Source organism: Armigeres subalbatus, chromosome 2, assembly GCF_024139115.2.
Source record: "Armigeres subalbatus isolate Guangzhou_Male chromosome 2, GZ_Asu_2, whole genome shotgun sequence".
In the NCBI taxonomy this organism is placed as follows: domain Eukaryota; kingdom Metazoa; phylum Arthropoda; class Insecta; order Diptera; family Culicidae; genus Armigeres; species Armigeres subalbatus.
The window spans coordinates 42,615,187-42,635,940 of NC_085140.1; the positions used below are offsets into that span (position 1 = coordinate 42,615,187).

General features: G+C 38.8%; 1 protein-coding gene across 1 annotated transcript; it reads left to right on the forward strand.

Moving 5' to 3' along the window:
* Positions 1–10,301: 10,301 nt before the first annotated feature.
* LOC134214315 (uncharacterized) lies at positions 10,302–11,701 on the forward strand. Its single transcript, XM_062693720.1, has 2 exons — positions 10,302–10,490; positions 10,847–11,701. The coding sequence occupies exons 1-2, from the start codon at positions 10,473–10,475 to the stop codon at positions 11,279–11,281; spliced, it is 453 nt and encodes a 150-aa protein (XP_062549704.1). The 5' UTR covers positions 10,302–10,472; the 3' UTR covers positions 11,282–11,701.
* The last annotated feature ends 9,053 nt before the right edge of the window (positions 11,702–20,754 follow it).

A 20,754-nucleotide genomic window follows, 5' to 3' on the forward strand; every position in this document is an offset into this window, starting at 1 on the left:
CAGATTTGTCCCGCTAAAAGCTTGATGGAATTTTGAGTTTGGATTCTAACGCGATTTACTCTAAGTTCTCCATGCTCGCCATCAAGATAAAACGCGTCAACACAGCAAAAAGTGAAAAATCAGTCATATGTTAAACGGAAGCTGAGAACACAAAATGATAAGCATTGAAACAAAAACTTTGATTGGTTACAGAATTTATTAATTTGTTTGAAAACCATGCCGTGGCCAATTATGGAAATCTGTGAATAGCCTAATCGAAAATACTTGTGAATAGTTGGAAAATACTCAAATCCTCGAATCTCCTGCGCGAGTCAGACTCATTTCCTAGAGAATCGTTCATGATTCAACTCGCGATTTGCAGCATTTAACGATTTTTACGTGTTCTTCTTTGATGAATGCATTGAATTAACCGATACGATTCTGCCCGAAAAACTCAAGCGTGATGCTCTTCCTGCTGAGGCCTGTGCATGAGGCTTTAAATATTAATATCTGAGTACGATTCTACCGAGACTGCTCGGTACAGGCACGGTATTACCAAGTTGGGTTTGAATTCCGATCTGGATTAAAGAATTTTACGGGTAGGACATTATAAATAAAAAAACATTTTACATGGAGAGAGGGGCGCAAATTAAAAAAAAAAACTCTCGTAATTAGTGTATCGCCTGTTGCGAACAACTTAATGCAAATATTATTCGTGAGTTCGTGAACCATCACGAGTTACTCGTGTTGTTTGCAAAATTACATTTAGCGTCTATAAAAGCAGCCATGTACTAATTACGTAATGGACTGAAGAAGTGAGAAGGGAATGACATCAGTGTCAGACTGCATCGTGAGTGTATCTCCCCAAATATTTCCCAGTGCAAAATTTTCACAAATATTCGAGCAAAGATTCGCTTGTTCATCGTTGTGTCTATAAGGAATAAAGTAAAATCTATTTGATAGAAACAATTACGAAATCTCGCAACCGTGATTGTTGTTTGAAAATAAAATTCCATAATACTGAAATTTTGCACATGATTCTTCATGATTAAGAAAGAGAATTTGCAAAATATGGTTGCCTTTTTGAGGTCCTTATTTTCCTGTAAATTAATTAAGAGTATTTTTCAATATTTTTAAATATATTATATTGTGTAGCGATACTATTGATCAAGATGTAGAAATTGAGGACAACAAATTTATCATTTTAGAAAAATGGAATTTCGAAAATTGTTGTAATATTCATTTTACCGTTTTTTCATCACGATTCAATGAAAGTACACAAGATTTCTTTGGTTAGGTTTGTGCCATATACTTAGTTGAAACAAAACAAACATTGCATTTCAAAAGCTTTAGGTTTATATTTTTATCCCAGAATTTTCCGTTTTAACCAATTTTATTTTTTTCAGGTCACACTTGTCGTGCTTATATCGATCGTTGCGTCGATTGAAGCTGCTGCTATTTATGGAGAAAAACGTGGTCCATCTGACAAGAAACTGTTGCCATCAACAGCAATAGGCCCTCATGATTTAGACCCCACGTCTCAAGTCATTTCACAACCCATACAAGGGACCGAAAAACTAACACGTGTGAAAAGAGTCATCATTTTCCGGCCCTTGTTTGTCTATCGCCAGCAGCAAATCAAAAAGCAACGTCTCAAAGAAATGAGAGAACAGCAGATGCAACAACAAACGGCTACCCAAAAGCCTAAATATGCTGGCAGCTATCCATACTTCTAAGTATGACGCCTGTCGAGTTAAGTCTGATTATCTGACATTATAGTAAGACAAAATAGTCAACATATTTTTAGAATCAGCAATTGCGCAGTGCAAAAATTAGTTATAGATTTGCCCTCAGGCTGAGCTATAGGACTAGAGTCCTTCATAATATTATATTACATAATTTCCTGAAACTCAGATATTGATCGAACGAATCTACGACAGTTAGAAACAGGGACTATGATTAGCGTAGTGCTACTAAAAGACAAATAAGCTCTCAAACGCTCAAGGATGCCTATTCGTCGCTGGCGGCGCCAGATATTGATGTTTGCTAGGGCACCACTTGGTGCAAGATAGCTGCCTTTGAGAAAAGTAACGTGCAAGCGACGTGTGGTGCTACACAGCACTATTCGTTATATAGAGGCAGGCCGAAGGTGTAACTTTCAATATAGACTAATAAAGCTACCTGAAAGGGCTAGGCATCAATTAAAAACAACATTCAACACATTTTAAAACTTAGGCCCACAGCAGATATGCGCCTATGAAAATGTCAGTTTTGGAAACAGACTAATAGAATAGTGCGAACGAACTCTGGCGAAAGCTTGCCAAACGAAATTTATATTTATAAATGAGCTGTTCAAATGGACAGCCCTAAGGAATTATTAGCCATGACGCCACTATTGAGGTTTACGATTTATTCTAGTTAACACATCAGCGTGAAATAGTTCACTATTGAGATATCATAATAGTTTTAGTGAATAAACAGGAAAAGCAAACTTCTGATCTAATACCCATGGCCTCCAAGTTTACCGACGTTTATAGTAGCTGCTATATACACATTTTTTGATATTGTTTTGTAATAAAGATAATAACGATAGCTGGTTTTTGTTTTCTGTATCCGAAATTTTCTTGTCAGCTCAGCACGAGTTGTAAGTTTATCCTCGTTGTCTTGCCAAGTTGGATAAATACAACGATTACTGAAAAATCAAGTTTTGCAACGAGTTGCATACGCTATTTTCTGCAATTACGAAAAATGGGCTTGATTATGATAAATCTGCACCAAAATTGTACAGTCTAGTTTACTTCACATGATCATTCTTGCCAATAAATCGAGAACAATCAGATTCTATGTTACCGTGCCACATTGCATAGCCCGATAAACTATAAAGCGATAGATGAACTTGCCTTTGGAAAATTTTGATGTGATATCCATCAAACTATTTCATTTATTAGGCGACACAGAGAATACATTATTTGAACCCTAACTAATTCAGCAAAACGTAGTCATGTAACTACTGTTCCAACGTTGGGTTTATATTATAACATCCAAATGAGTGTTATAATGGATTTTATGCAATTCATTTGAGTCGCATAATGCTCATGAAACCCATTTCATTAATATGGAAGAGTAGGACGTTTTATCACTCAAACACAAACTGTAAACCTTTTATGATGATCAGAAATTGCAAGAAATATGTTTGAACTTCTGTATTGTTGTCAATTTTCATAAACTGACATGAAATTTAAAAAAAATAAGGGAATTTAAATTTTAATTTATGCCAATCAAATAATTATTATCCAAATGGATAAATGCATATGGATAGGTAAACGAAAACTGAATTAATCTACATAGCGATTATGATGCCTTTCTCGTGTGTTTAAACTTTTGTCTGTGCTCTGGGGTCAATGTGACCCCAGGCCACTTTGAAAGGCAGTTTTCAACCGATTCTCCTAATGTTTGGTAGTTTGGCAAAATTCGGCAAGATCTGTGCCCTAGGTGCAAATTCGCTCGAAAAATCTTAAAAATAAGCGCTAAAGTGTACTTTTACCAAAATACTTACATTGTATTCTCTGGGGTCATATTGACCCCAAATTGAAATCGTTATAACTTTTTTTGTTGTTTGGCCAATTTCAGATTTTTTGAGCTTTTTCGAAAAGAATTTAAGAAAGAATTTAATCATCTTTCAGGACGTTACCTAAGCTTAATCATATGTGGGCGGGTACCTCACAAAGAGTGGTTTTTGTAAATAAGGGTACAGAAACAGTGACTTTTCATGCTTTTTTTTTTACTTATATCTGAATATCTTACCCATTTTGAACTGCATCTTTTCAAAAAGGTTATGGAGGTTGGCGTGTGCTTCGACATGAGGCATTGGTTAGTATAGAACTTGGCCGCTAGATGGTGGTATATAGGGAATCATAATTTTAAACTAACTCAAGATATTCCGATGTATGGAATTTTCCACATTGCAAACATTCTAATCGCACAAATTTGTAAAGATAATGTCTTTAGACTGTTTTGTAACGGAAAAAATAATTAGAAATTTTACAAATTGGCGGCACTAATGTGCCTGCCGGGGCCCTCCTTAGCCGTGCGGTAAGACGCGCGGCTACAAAGCAAGACCATGCTGAGGGTGGCTGGGTTCGATTCCCGGTGCCGGTCCAGACAATTTTCGGATTGGAAATTGTCTCGACTTCCCTGGGCATAAAAGTATCATCGTGTTAGCCTCATGATATACGAATGCAAAAATGGTAACTTGGCTTAGAAACCTCGCAGTTAATAACTGTGGAAGTGCTTAATGAACACTAAGCTGTGAGGCGGCTCTGTCCCAGTGTGGGGATGTAATGCCAATAAGAAGAAGAAGAATGTGCCTGCAATATTCTTGCATTTGTGAAATATTGCCTAATATTGTTCGCCAAAAATACTAGGCATAAAAATAAATCAGATCTCGCATGGAACAATATACTCAAATATAACTGCCCACTAGCGCCACCCTTGGAAGAACTGCTCATTACACTGAGCACCGCTTTGGAGTCTTGGACATCATGAACACTTTTGACTAATACAACTTGGGTGTAGGTACGAAGGATCTAGAGCAATATTCCATACATGCATGAATATTGCAAGCACACTAGCGCAAGCTAATTGTAAAATTCCTAATTAATTTTTCCGTCGCAGGGCAGTCCATTCCCACCAGAAGAACTTTGCTTAAGACACATTTTTTTAACAAATTTCAAATTTGTGTGATAGGAAAGTTTAAAATGTAGAAAATCCCATGTATAGAAATATCTTGAGTTAGTCTAAAACATCCATCCAGTTTTACCAACAGCGACACGAACAATCAATTTCTTCGACCAACAATATCACACACGAACGACCGAAGCACCAACTCGAGCACCAACCATCAAAAAATATATGGGGGTTTGTGCAACTTCACTACAAATGCTCATACATGTTCGGCGAACCTTGACTCCACCCCCGACAACTCAAACCAAAATCAAACCGTTTTAATTTTTTCCAACCGAGCCGCCAACTGTCAAATGGTTGTTCGAACAACTTCATGCAACGTACACACCAGTCAAGCAGTTTGACGAACATTGACTCCGCCCCCAAGAAAACGCTTCGGTTGCTGGTCACACACGTTCCAAAAAGCAGCAACCGAAGCGTTTTCTTGGTGGTGGAGTCAATGTTCGTCAAACTGCTTGACTGGTGTGTACGTTGCATTATGCAACGTCAAGGTTCGCCGAACATGTATGAGCATTTGTAGTGAAGTTGCACAATCCCCCATACATTTTTTGATGGTTGGTGCTCAAGTTGGCGCTTCGGTCGTTCGTGTGGGATATTGTTGGTCGAATAAATTGATTGTTCGTGCCGCTGTTGGTAATACTTGATGGATATTTGAACAAACGAGAGGTGGAGTCAATGTTGGTCAAACTGCTTGACCGTGTGTACGTTCCATAATGCACGAGAAAGGCACAAACACCGGACAACATGGACATGTAAAAATAGTTTCTGTGTGGAGCAGAGAGAGCAGAGTGTGGAGAGAGCAGAGTGCCTACCAAATAAATAGACGAATAAAAAAAGAAGGCACTTCATCAGCACCTTTTTATATTCCACATTAGTCATAATGCTCAGAACGGTGAGTGCAATTAACATCCACAAAGTCAAATCAGAGACTAGCCCACAGGCAAGCTGGCGGCCATTACAGCTCGCGGAAATCTGGATAGCGGCTACGTTTCAGGCTTTCGACGTTTTTCGTAGCACGCTTAAGTCTTGCAGCTTACAGGCACGGACAACACTAGCTCTGTACACGTTTTTGATTTGCCCAGTTGCCCTATACGGCCATAAAACGTGGACATGGAAGAAAACGCCTGTCCATCAAATTTTTCGAGTTTTTGATGGCGTGGTGGAAAACAATTAATGGCACATACGACCTGTACAGAGCTGTATACGGAAGTATACGACCTGTACAGACCTGTATACGGAAGATTACAGTGGGCTACACATGTAGTATGTATGTCAGAGGAGGGACAAGCAAAAGGGTTGTTCAAAAAAACTGGCGTTGACTGTGTGCGAATGAGGCCGGTATGCAAAAAGAAAGTAACGATTGGCGGGAGTAAAAAAGGGATGATAGATGGATAGAGAATAGATGTGAAATAGAATAGAAAAATTAACATTTGTTTGGAAGATGCCTTAGCGTGTCAATTTTTTATGCCAAAATACTGATGAATACTGTTGAATGCAAAATAGAAGCGCGATCCTCCATATTGCAGTAGTCATCGGGAATCCATTGTGTGTTTGCCTTTTTTCACGTCGTGGAACACAGAAGGAAATTGACTAGTGTAGTTGAAAAAAGCACAGGGCTCCTCCTTAGCCGTGCGGTAAAACGCGCGACTACAAAGCAAGGCCATGCTGAGGGTGGCTGGGTTCGATTCCCGGTGGCCGGTCTAGGCAATTTTCGGATTGGAAATTGTCTCGATTTCCCTGGGCATAAAAGTATCATCGTGCTAGCATCATGATATACGAATGCAAAAATGGTAACCTGGCTAAGAAACCTCGCAGTTAAAAACTGTGGAAGTGCTTAATGAACACTAAGCTGAGAGGCGGCTCTGTCCCAGTGTGGGGATGTAATGTCAAGAAGAAGAAGAAGAAGAAGAAGTTGAAAAAAGCGCGATGCATAAGGTACAGCATAATGTTGATATTACGATAGTATTGTTATCTCTATATATTAAAATTAGTTTTTATTTCCTTTGAGGCATTATAACTCACAAACAGGATGACCGGTTTGCAAGATTTCCTCAACAATCGATTCGTATCAGGCTCTTCTGTGTTCTTTATATAAACTGTTTTAAGAAGAAAGTTGAGAAATTATGAAAATACAATGTTGAGGCGTAACCCAGTACGATCGCGCAAAATATGATCTAGAGTGCGGCGTCGCAATCAACGCAGGTAATGACATTTCGAGCATGAGTATGAGCATGATTGACCGCCCACGGTTGCTCCTCCGTTATTGCCAGGTCAGCTTTAATTACACAGAGAACCAATAGATGATATTTGGGACTAACATCATCTTCAAAGTGTAGGCACTGGTGACTAGAAATTAAACAATACCAGCGCCGGCCGTGTCCGAATGCAGGTCAATTAAGGAATGGGTAGAAAGATGTTGACGAGATACTCGCTTTGATGGAAGCTGACGAGTCATCTGATCTTCCACGAGAAATCACAGAGATGTTGGATATAAGGGGTAGGTGATGTAGCAGGGTTCGTTTTGGTTAACGGAATGCGGGGTGTGGCGTATAGTTTGACCAACGTTAGACAAAAATACAATCGAACGCGCACTAATTAATTGAACTATCGACCGCACAAAGCTGAACCAAATATTTCGATGATCGCGCGATCGTTCTGGGTGGTCAACTAAACACGATAGGACACGTCCTGATTCTTATTAGCTGTTTTATTAACTCACTCGCACAAGGCAGAACAAAGTATTCCGATGATCGCGCGATCGTTCTACGTGATCAACAAAACATGATTCCTATCGCACTCACTTAAGTTAGTTACAGATTATCATCTATAAAAAAACTGCAAAATTAGACACAAATCATCTATAAATTCATTTTTTTTAAATTTTCTGACTTTTCCTTTCCGGATCACGGTGGCGTAGTCTAAGCCAAAACTATAATAAAAAGTAAAAAACGGTTTATGCTGAAATTTGACGCGAGAAAAACAAAACATATCATTACTGAAACGGGGTACACTTCGATACTCCATTTATACGATGTATTCACTCATTAAACACAGAAAAAATAGAGAAAAACGTGATATGATGACATGAATTTACAAGGAATAAAATTAATATATAATAGATACAAAGGAGGAAAGAAGTATAACAGATATTGATAATGTAGAAAGGGAGATCTATAACGATATGTTCCCTAGTAACATTTTGGTTTTATGCTGGTTTTATAACATTCTTGAAGAGTAAATTATGGTCTTCAAGAGCGTGGCATCCATGAATGAGTGGCATCCACATATAGTTACAAATATAATCCAAGTATCCCAAAATAAATTATTTTTTCAAGTGATGTGAAAATTTGATGTGTGTGACTAGGACCAATCTGGGTGCTGGTATAGCGAATCTGCACCTGCGAAAGCACAAATTGCTGGTTTTGGGAGAGTTGATAGTTATTATCAGTGCAGAATTGAGACCCATCTGGGCGCAAGCAGTGTGACTTCGTACCCGCGAGAGCAAACAATGCTGGTTTTTGGGTGAGTTGATAGTAACTGCGGGAGATTAACTATTGCGGTATGGCAAACTATTTTTTTCTCACATTCAAACATATCGCTCAGATAGATGAAAATAAATTTTTCCATTTGGTAAAGCTCCTTAGTTGTACACCCGGTTCTTTTTTTACACGGGTGGGTTTTAGCTGATTACGACCTTCAGCGTTGATGAAACTATGAGTTAACCCCATGAAAAAAATCACAAAAAATCAAAGAAAATTCAGGTGGTATTTCAAAAGCTGTAAAAATCAGGTTAACCGGGAAATTAAAGAATACCAACCGTGTAAAAAAAATATTGGGTGTAGACTAATCGTGACCAAGCAGGACGGCAGGGCTGGTTACAATAAATACACCCACCCAACATCCTCCAGACCTCCCTCCACAACTCCGAACAAGAACCCACAAAAATTCATATGTAAACCAGGCACATGCGAAATTTCTAGACTCTTGTTCAAATATTGTATCAGACCTACAATCTTGCAACAACTTCCCCACATGCTCAACTCCCGCACAGACCCCTGCAGGCTCCGACACAGAACCGCATGAAAGTCCAACAGTCCGCTGGTTGGCTGTAGCATTAAAAGTAGAATATTGGATTGATCTCACTAAATTGCGGAACGTTCAGTAAGTACGAAAAATCGGGTATTGAGCGGCTGCTTTCTACTGCAACTGGAAACTCATTACATAGTACGACCGGACAAGATACACTAACGCCAGAACACTTAAACTACGCGAACTTCTTCTATGTCCTATCTATTGAAATGTGAAGAATCTGTCCACTTTGACTCAATCAAATTGAAAATTATCAGCTTGAAAAAAAACGTCACCAAACACAAAACATAACCGATCGCGATCAAAGCGTAGAAAGTAAAAAACCCCGAGCAATGCAATGGGTACGTTCTGCTAGTTGTATGATATTGTGCCTTGAAACAAAACGACAACTTCCAAGGCTCTCATAGATGTATAAAATTTCTCCGCAGAACAAAAAGCACGTGCTCTTGGACTTCACTCATAGCTCCGATATTCATCCCACGAAAAACAAAGCAATGAAAAGGTATTTAATTTGTTTCTTTTTTTTGTGATTTTTTAAGCAGTGAGCACGCATGTTTGCAAAAAGAAGCGACGAAATTAGTGCCGTATTTCTTTATTTCCCATTTTTTTAATGCATTTTTGAAACAATTTTTTATGCATATGGTTTGAACAAACAATCGTCAAAGCGTTACAACTTTTTTGTGAACGTTCCAGCAAAGTTTCTTCAGCAAAGTTTTTTTTTTGTTTTTTGCATTAACTTCAGCATTTTTTTTCGATTTTGAATTCCGATGAGGACCCTTGGGGAAAACCTTGATTTTTCAATAATTCCGAAATGCAATCGGGCCAATTTTCAATAGCAAACAATGGGATCGCATTCCCCGTCTAATGGAACTTGTTTCAAGTGAATCGAGTAAGTTCCAAAAAGTGTGTCTACAAAATATGTACACATACACACACGTACATACATCACTTCAGTGCATCGAGCTGAGTCGTTCAGTAAATAACACTATGGGTCCCCGGGCCTTCTATCAAAAGTTATTTTTTGGAGTACTCCTATAATAGCCTTTCGATACAATTTATTGTACGAGAAAGGCAAAACTGTTGTAATAAAATTGAACATAAGTACTGTGTCCCTATTTATCGGAAAAATGCATCAGTAAAGGTTTACCTGTTATAGGGCGAAGTCCAACTATGCAATAACAAATAAGATTTTGTCATACTCGTCATTTTACTATTGAATAAATATGAATAATCCATCATGCGTCACACAGAATCTTGCTAATTGGATGAGCAATAATTCGATTTTCCGGTGGAAGTAAGACGAACTCTTCCTACAGGTTTTCCAGCCAACTGAGTCAGTAGTTATCTACTGCTAGAAAGAAGTTACTGCTAGAACTACGCATAGCATTTTTAAATCCGGTAAAAAGTGGATTCTGGTGGGGTGATCTACAAAAGTGCGAAACACGATCCTCTGCGATAAAGTATGTATAAAATGGAGGGGACACACTACATAGCAGTTAGTCGTTGAATAATAATCTCCGGAAGAGATACTCAGCCAAGCATAGTGAACGAAAACTTATCGAACGAGAATACAGATCAGAACGAAAACGAGATAGTGATTTTCTATAAACGATATATTATTATTTAAATTTTCCAATACAAACAGTGCTGTGAACATAAACATGAAAGCAATAGCAAAGGTAAGGTCCGTAACATAAAGGTGCTAAATTTGAGGTGAATAAAGTGATTAATTGACTTTGTGGTATTGAGTAATTTCAAATGGATTAGAAAAATACTTCTGCCAGATACAACGATCAATTATGTAAAAGTGTGTATGCTTTGCCTAATGCTAGACGAGCTTCAGTTTTATCTGCTTCGAATCCAAGTATGATCAAGAACATCTGGATAAATCTGGCTGCTTAATATAACAAAATTATTCAGACTTCGATATGACATCATTTTCAAAATACTCCGTTTAGCACCTTTTTAGCATTCATCACATCTCTTCAGTGGAATGCCCCTTTCTGATCAAATTTTATATTCATTTCTTCAACAGGTCATCATTTTTATAGCAGGCGTTTCGCTAGTAGCATGCATCGTCGGTGCTGCCATATATATAGAAAAACATGGCCTTCCTCACACAGAACTGTTTACGCTCAACGCATGGAAACACAACGGCACTAATCAAGAGCCAAACGATACAAGTGGACGCAACGGGACAACCCAAATGCCGAACGACACGAGTTCAGAAATAGAAGTTGCTGAACCTACCACAACATACGATCCGGAACCCAGTCAGGAAACAGAACATCCAAGACGTACAAAACGAGCCATAATTTTCCGACCCTTATTCGTCTACCGTCAACAGCAGGTCAAGAAACAACGCCTCAGAGAAGCGCGAGAAGAGCGAAGAACCACAACCACGACTACACGGCCGAGAACGCAGAGACCTAAATACGCATCCAACTATCCATACATGCGGATGCGATAACCTAATCTAACGCGCCTCGCTATGTCATACTTCCCGAAAACATGATAAGTACATAATGCCAAACAATCCATAAACAGGGAATATGATTGAGTTAGTGCTAGGGAATAGATTACGTAACCATAGAAGCTCTCAATCCACCAAATCACTTCGTGTGGAGCCACCCAGACTGTTTTGTTGTGCTTGAGTTATCATATCCTAATTTGCGCATTCGTGTGAACCGGTTGAAAATCTTGCGATTAAGACGTTTTCCATGCCATGGTGGCGATTAGCATATGCGGATAAACAAGTATGGCGGAAATAGTGGCTTGAAATGTGATAAATATGTACGTCAGTGACATTACTTTTTACACTTCCTGGTGTTCCTTTTATTTATTATGTCTTTTTTAAATTTTTGTAATAAAACTGTTTTGTAAAAAATAATGATTCCTATTAATAGTATCCGAAATTATGTAAATATTTGATACAAAGGTGACAAAAAATGAAAAGAAAGCTAATAATAATTATTATTACTAAAGAACCATTATTATTACGAAAATGGTCCTTTATGTTTTTTGTCCTTGCTCGTACGGCAATCCAATCCAAAAATTTATGGTGCGAACATTGGAAGTCAAGATTCATAAATAGTTCATATCTACTACTTGAGATCATTGTAATTGAATCTGTAAATAATCAATTGAAATACGTATTGAACCCGATTGTGAAATTGGCCTGCAAAGTTTCTTATTCAGTGCCGGGATGTCAATTGAGTAACATTTGTCTACTAATTGATATGTACCAACCAACACTGTGTTAAAGTGGAAAAGAACAGTGTAAAAAATTGCTGACCGGATTTATTTCACATTGTTCAAATGAATGACTCAAAAATAAATTTTCCCATTGAATTATACTGTTTTTTTCTAGAATCGGACATGTTTATTTAATAGAAGGTGAAAGTAAGCAGAAGGCCATCAGAGAACAATTTGAAATCGCAACATAACAGCCAAACGTCCACGTAGGAACAGCGCACAGCGAACAGGGTCCCATTCTCGGTGTAGGTTCAAAATTATATTTATCAAGGATCATCCGCAGGCTAAACATCTGATCCGTCGTTGATCGACCCTCACGAAAACCTGCCTGGTATTCGCCGACGAAGGACTCCTCAAGCGGTCTCAGTCTGTTAAACAGGATATGCGGCAGGATTTTGTACGTCGAGTTCAGAAGGGTGATCCCTCTGTAATGAGTCTGTGCCCTTTCTTATAGATTGGGCATATGAGGCCATCCAACCAGCCGGCAGGCTGATCTTCATCCTCCCATATTTTCTGGATAATGTGGTGGATTGATTGATGCAGCTGCTCACTTCCGTGGTTGAGAAGCTCGACCGGGATCTCGTCCTTCCCAGCAGCTTTACTGTTTTTCAGCTCGTTTAGAGCCTTCTTTACCTCGTCCAGCGTTGGTTGTTCCACAGTTTGACCGTCGCCGACTATGTCCATCCTGCTCCTTAATCAGGGCTGGTAGCGACCGAAGCCTCTCAAAATAGAGACTTTAGGGACCAAAGATGACGAAAAAAGAGACCAAATAGTGACTTTCAGTTGCAGAAAAAGTGACCAAATAGTGACTTCCAATTTCAATTGCAAGTTCGATGAGACGAAATCGAGCGTTTTTGAGTTGCAGTTAAATATTATTTTCGTAATTTGTGGCGGAAAACATCTTTCACTCACCACTCTTTTCTCTTAGAACGAACTCAGAAGAGAAACGTAAATCATACTCGCTAACTTTTATCTACTCAGTGACTAAGTAAAATTATTGCCCTCTCTTTCAACCCCACGGAAATTTTACTCAATATCAGTAAAAAACAGGACAACTCAAAACTATGAGTAGTCTGCAAGCAAATCAATTTTTTACGCCACTGGAAGTGAGCGAAATATGGTTATCACTCTTAACACCTGTTTTTCTTTCCTGAAAATTATTTCTCGGCGAAAATCTGCGTGAATGAGCATTCTCTTCTCGTGAGAATGAGTGAAAATTACGATCATTGGATTAGCTGAACACCTACTTAAGAAAGATGCAGAGAACTCAACGATTTGTCATAGGTGCCACGGATGTTTTTGGAATTTTTAGTGAGACAGGAACAACAGTAGGATCGTTTTGGTAGAAAACGATACAAAAATTATGAAGATTCATGTACAACGAGCCTGGGATTGAACGCTCGACCTCCTGCTTGTAATGAGGACCATGTTCTCTGAACTTTTAAATATTTTTACTCCAAAATATGCAGATTTTCCGACTTGCTGTGTGAATACGCAAAACCAATTTTTGCTATGGAATTCGACAGCGCATGCGATCTTCAAAATTGTTGAGACTTGATCGCCTTTCTATGATATCTACTCAATAAATGTAGAAATTTTGGCTATCTCAGTCTTTAAAACCATTAAACGATTAGCGTTTTACTCTGCCCGACGTTTCGGCCATTGGATGTGGCCTTTTTCAAGGGAAAAATTGGTCAATCGTTTTTGTCCTAATTTACAGTCGTTGTTATGTCGAGCACTGTGACCGTTGATAAAATATCAAATTGTAGAACAAAACCACCGCAAAAAAGCCAATACTATGACCATACGACACCCAGAACGACATGTAAATTAGGACAAAAACGATTGACCAATTTTTCCCTTGAAAAAGGCCACATCCAATGGCCGAAACGTCGGGCAGAGTAAAACGCTAATCGTTTAATGGTTTTTAAGACTGAGATAGCCAAAATTTCTACATAAAAACTATTTCCAGTCGTTTCCAATACCATATCTACTCAATAAATCTCGGGTACTTATTCAAAAGGACGTATGTGATTTTGTAAACAAAGATTCAAACGTCGATTTGTCCAATCTGATAGTACTTCCACGCAAACCATCACCACAGACAGGTAGGGGAAGCCTTCGGCTACCTGTTGGTGGTGTTGGTTTACGTGGGAGTGCTATCAGATTGGACGAATCGACGTTTGAATCTTTGTTTACAAAATCACATACGTCCTTTTGAATAAGTACCCGAGAAATATTTGTTTAGAGCAAACCCTTCATTACATATCTGTCAAAATCTACAAAAAATAGCCGCTTGAGAAAAAAATATATTTTCTGGATTTTTGCCTTTCTCGTACAACAAAGTTGTACCGAAAGGCTATCATTTCACTCTGAAAACAGGAACTTTTTACAGGAACATCTGATAGTAAAGTTTCTTAAACCATTCGACTCAGTTTGATGATTCGAGGTGATGTCTGTGTGTGTGTATGTATGTGTGTGTGTCTGTATGGCCACTTTTCAACCTCAAAAACTCACACGATTTTCATGTACGTAGACTTAACTGATTGTATCGCAACAAGTTGCATTCCGCAGAGCCACTCTTCTAATTACATGCTATTTAATTTCATCAAGATTGATTAATGCGTTCGCAGCTGACAAGGAAAATGGTTTAGGCAGTTTTCCATTTTTCCCATATAATCGGGACTACGAGCATTGGGCAGCTACCATGCTATAATATAAATTACGTTCGCTCGATGGGTTAGAAACCTCGCTACGGCAATATCGATAACGCTAACGCAACGAGCAAAGCTTTTTAAAGCTTGCAATGTGGAACGTGTTGAACACGAAAACTAATCGACGAACAACGTACGCGCTTTTAAGTTTAGAGCCGACTCGATGATGTTTATTGCCATTATACTTTATCGAAGCATTCGCACCAACACAGTTGTAAGTTTCATCGTTGGCAACAGAAATTGCACTCGATAGCGACACGATTAACTGCTGGTTCGTACGCTCGTGGCCATGGTGGTGTTTGCGTTTGTTTTGTGTCATACATTGAAAGGGGAAAAAGAGGGGTTTCATTGATGCTTCAACATGCTGTTTGGTTTGGGTGGTGTGGAGTTATGGTGAAGTTTGTGTGATTTCAAGGGCAAATTTGAATATAGTTTTCGTTTTATACATCTCCTTATTTCCATATTATATTATGTATGCGGTTTTGTTTGTCTTCTAAAAATATTTATGAATTGTTCAAAAATGGCATCGTGGCCTTGGCGAAGGGGGGTGGGGGTGTCGTTGGTTGAATAATCTTAAATGTATTTGACGTCATATTCTAGTCGGCCTTGAGAATTATTGGCTCAATTTTCAAAATGTTCGTGTACATTTCACTCCGAAATCGAACCTTTTATAGAAGTCTTGGAGACACATGATGTTATATACCAACCCGACCAGTTAGTCATAACAATTATATCAATATGTGTTACAAATAACAATACCGTCGTCGGGGTGACAATGGGTCAAATGGGGGTGAGAATGGGTCACTGTTTCAAGTACTTAGAATGCTAGTAGAACAGAATGAATGTATCTGACGGCAAGAAGACTAAAATATAAGAGACCTTTTTGAACAATTTTGCTATCCGACCTCCAGGCTGCTGGTGAGAGCGATGACCCATTCTCTGTCAAAAATGGATGCAATAAAATTTTACGATCGTCATAACTTGATTATAACATAATGTATTATGCTTATTTTACAGAAAAACAAAATTGCCAACATTTTTGGTAGATAGGAATTGGAAAAAAACGAAGTTACCACCTTCAGTATATCTTGATTTAATCGAGAAAGGCATCGTCACCGCTAGGTGGATTAATTTGGGTTTTTTAGACAAATTTTCATATGGATGCCTAATGAGGGATAAAGTCTCCTCAAATTAAGGCAACAACTCAAAATCCAAATATCCTGAAATTGTGGTGGAATGATGGCATTTTTATCAGTGAAGATCATTTAGGATATTTATGGATTTGTGCTGTGAAAAAATGATAGCATTTGGTCATTATTGGGAGAAGTTGTTCTAATTTTGTGTGGCCACTAAAAAACATCTTCAGGTGGAACAAAACACAGTAAATAATAGTGTAAATAAGGTTGTCAATTTAAAAAATAATGCCACATAACGATCATTTATCTAGATCTATCCTCCCCACAAACTCAATCATTTCCAGCTTACCACAGATAAGCAAGATAGTAAAGCCTATTTCACTGTTGTGGGATTAGATCCATTAAATTGAGCTTTGTGAACGATTCACAGGCTTTTTACAAAATGAACAAAAATGCGAGTGTTACAAATATGCGATCATGGGCAGTTTAGTTCTTGGTAAAACAGAGAAGAATCAAGTCTCCCAAGGAATCAAGTCTCCCCACCTTCCCCTACTGCATAAAGTTTGAGTTAAAAAAAACTCGAAATCGACAGGTCTCCTGCTTGCATGACTGTATACCAATTTATGAATTGTGACGTAAAACACCTTTAATTAGCTACTGGTGAAATGCCAATAAGAGCAGCGAGTTAAATGGCTGGCGATGTTTCAGAGTGATCTTTTTTCCAGGATCCGTAATTTCAATTACGCCATGAAAAAAGCATCTTCCGATGGATCTTCTTCTTCTTATTGGCATTACATCCCCACACTGGGACAGAGCCGCCTCGCAGCTTAGTGTTCATTAAGCACTTCCACAGTTATTAACTGCGAGGTTTCTGAACCAGGTTACCATTTTTGCATTCGTATATCATGAGGCTAGCACGATTATACTTTTATGCCCAGGGAAGTCGAGACAATTTCCAATCCGAAAATTGCCTAGACCGGCACCGGGAATCGAACCCAGCCACCCTCAGCATGGTCTTGCTTTGTAGCCGCGCGTCTTACAGCACGGCTAAGGAGGGCCCATCTTCCGATGGATACATAAAACTTTATAATAAAATCTTAGTCAATAGTTTCAAAATTGTTGAAAATAGTGACTTTTTGCGAGAAAAAGTGACTTTAGTGACTTAAGGTCGAAAAAAGAGACTTTTTAATGACTAGCCCGAAAAAGGTGACCAAGTCACTAAAAAGTGACCCGCTACAAGGCCTGTTAATACACCTTCATTTTCACCGTTCAACAAATCTTCGAACTGCTCATTTTACCTGACTGCCACCATAGTCTTGTCTGTCAGCAAATTCCCCTCTCGGTCATTGCACATGACGGGCACTGGCGCAGTCTTATGCCGCGCGCCATTGGCAGTTGCGTAAAACCTCCGCATATCGTTTCTATCCATGTTCTCCTGCGCTTCAGCTATCACATTCTCTTCTCGTTGCCTTTTTTTCTGCGGTGGATTCGTTTCTCTTCTGCCCTTGCTACACTGTACCGCTCTCTGTTGGAACGGGTACGAGCCACTAGCATACGACTCCTAGCAACATTTTTCTCGTCCGTCACTCGCTGGCACTCCTCATCAACCCAACATTTCTTGCGCTGATGTAGTCACAGGTTCGTGGATATTTTCCCACAATCTGTTGACGTCGCCAGATCCGGTGGTATCTCCTATCCGCTCGTCCAGCTTCTGGTGGTACTGTTGAACAACTCCTTCAACCAACAAGCATTGGATATTGAAACGCATCGTTCTGTTGTTTCGTGAATTCGTTACGGTAGAAAGTCGCGCCCGAATTTTTGCAAATACAAGATAGTGATCCGATTCGATGTTCGGATTTCTGAAGGACCTTGCATCTATAACATCCGAGAAATGTCGTCCGTCGACCAGCACGTGGTCTATCTGTGAGCAAGTGTCTCCACTCGGATGTTGCCAGGTGTGTTTGCGGATATTCTTACGTGCGAAGTAGGCACTGCTTATTACCATTCCTCTAGCAGCAGCAAAGGTTACAAGTCGCAGACCATTATCGTTGGTAGCGGAATGAAGGCTTTCCGTACCAATGCCAGGGCGAAAGAAACTTTATCTCCCGATCTGTACATTTGCATCTCCGATGACAATCTTTACATCGTGTGTCGGGCACTCTCCTTAGGCCTTATCATAGGCTCTCATAGAACTCATCTTTCACGTCATCAGGCTTATCGTTCGTTGGGGCATAGATGCTGATCAGGCTATAGTTAAAGTATTTGCCATTTATTCTCAACACGTAAATGCGGTCGCATAACGGCTTCCACCGGATAACACGCTTTATCTGCTTCCCGATCACCATGAAGCCAACTCTACGTTCTGTTCCGCCGCTATAGTAGATGTGGTACTTGAATGAAGTGTTCGTTATTGGATTCACCGCCCGGAATTCATGTTCTCCAATATTGGCCACCGTATTTCCTGGATTGCTACCACACTCACGCCGACCTTCTACAGCTCACGACCAGGAGCCCAAAACGTGCGGGTTCATTTAAAGTTCTCACTTTCCTATGGTTGTCCTTTATTCGTTGCTGGGTCTGTTGCCGTTGAATCAATCCGTTTGCTCTACTTTTGCCTTTCTTGGTAACTGTAGAATTTTCGGTAGGCTACCTTACCAGGGTTGCTCTACCTACATCGCGTTGAAAAGGCTGGCTTCTCGATGCTGACACGATGCAACATGGTGTGCACAGTTTAGTTAAGAGTCCCTCGCTAACACTCGGACGATGATCAGCCGACCCCAACATGGAGAACAGACGCTCGATCAGAGGAGCAAATCCCCCCTTCCCTGTCAGCATACAACCATAGTGCCCACCGGGGTTGATTACCCGATCTTCCCTAATGTTGCTCGTATCCCGGCCAGCGCCACGAGGAGGTAGGGATAGGAGTGATTGAACCATTACGAACTTTTAAAAAAAAGTTCTCCTGAAATATCTTGAAAAATCATCAGGAATTATATCAGAAATTCATCCTGAGTGATTCTTCCGGAAATTTCTTTACAAATACTCCGAAGGAAACCTTTAAAAATACTTTCGAAATATTCTTCGGGAATTCCTACTAAAGTACCTACCTTTAGATATTCTTCAAAAAAATATTTCTGGAAATCCTCCGAAGAATCCATTTCCACGGACATTCTGTTCTTTAGGAAATTTTCTCCAAAAATTCCATAATTATTTTAAAAATTTCCTTATAAGTTTTTAACGCTTTCTTTCTCACGACTTTTTTCAAAGATTTCAATAGGAAGGAAACTCCTATAAAAAAAATACTAAAACAAGAGTTATTTGGCATGGCTTAAATTAGTGGAACACGAAAAAAAAATTGATTCTAAATCAATAGTTACTTAACTGTTTTCAATAGTTTCACTACTTTTACTCAAAATTGATTATATTTGCAGTCTGATGAAACCATAAAATTGTGTCAAATACTGTTTTTTATTGTTGAAATAATTTGATGAATGTTGGAAGGTGCAAAATGTTATGGAGCTCTACCGCTACCGTGGGAAGGAAAGGGTTAAAGGAATTTCAGAATAAATTCCTCAAGAAATTTCAGAAAGGATTCCTCCGCAAATTTTCCCAGAAATTCCTTTATATTTGTCTTCAAATGTTGCTTCGAAAATTCTTTTAGGAATTCCATCAAAATTTCCTTTAGGAACTCTTTCGAAAACTTCTTTGGGAGTTTTTTTATTGTCTTTATTAGGGAAACATTCAGCCCGAGGCTGGCTCGTCTCCGAAGTTCTTTAGGAGTTCTTTCTGGAATTCTTTTAAAGTTTGCTTAAGAAATTCCCTTAGGAATTCCATCAAAAACATTTTCAGGAAATTCTAAATGACTCTGCGAAAACTTCTTTAGGAGTTCTTCGGGAATTCTTTTAAAGTTTGCTTCAGAAATTCCTTAAGAATTCCATCGAAAACATTTTCAGGAAATTCTAAATGACTCTGCGAAGGGATTTTTAGTACACCAATATTTTTTTCGCACTGGTGGAATTCGTTCATTTCTCGCTTAACCCGAACTTTCACAGCTTTTTATATACCACCTGAATTTTCTTTGATTTTCTGTGAATTTTTTCGTGGGGTCAACTCATAGTTTTATTGACGCTAAGGTCTTAATCGACTAACACTCATCCGTTTAAAAAATGAACTGGGTGTATATTTGGAATGTCTTTCAAAAGAAATTCCTGAAGAAATTTTAGAAAGATTCTCTAAAGGAATATCCGAAAGAATTTCTGAAGTTAAGATTGATACAAGGTTAAGAGCCAGTTCGCGAGAAGCGCGACCCCCTTTCCAAGGGAGGTTGCAACGATGTTCTCCGATTTGGATGAAATTTTCAGGGTTTGTTCATATATGTAAGAGAAGGAATTTTGCAAATTTTCAGATTTTTTCATTGAGGGGAAGTGGGGTAAAACGGCCCTTCAAAAAATATTGTTCAAAAATCGCCCAAACCAAAAAAATGCAATAACTTTGGCAATGAGTGACCGATTTTGTTTAAATTTTGCACGTTTTTTCTACTTAATTAGTACTTTATACCAAGTGGTTAATAGGGTTATAAAGTTGTTTACTTTAGGAGAAAATTGAATTTTTCGATAAAAAATGGTCGTTTTTCCAAAGGGAATATTTTTCACCAACAGATCTAGGATAAAAAACTAAACCCGTAAACCGTCTAAGACGAATTAAGTACTGTCCATTTAATTCCACCAGTTAATTTTCGTTATCTTTGCAGATACGTATTTCGACCACAACTGTGTGGTCGTCTTCAGTGTCTTGTACTTGACTCGACTTCCAAGTCGAAAGTCGAGTCAAGTACAAGA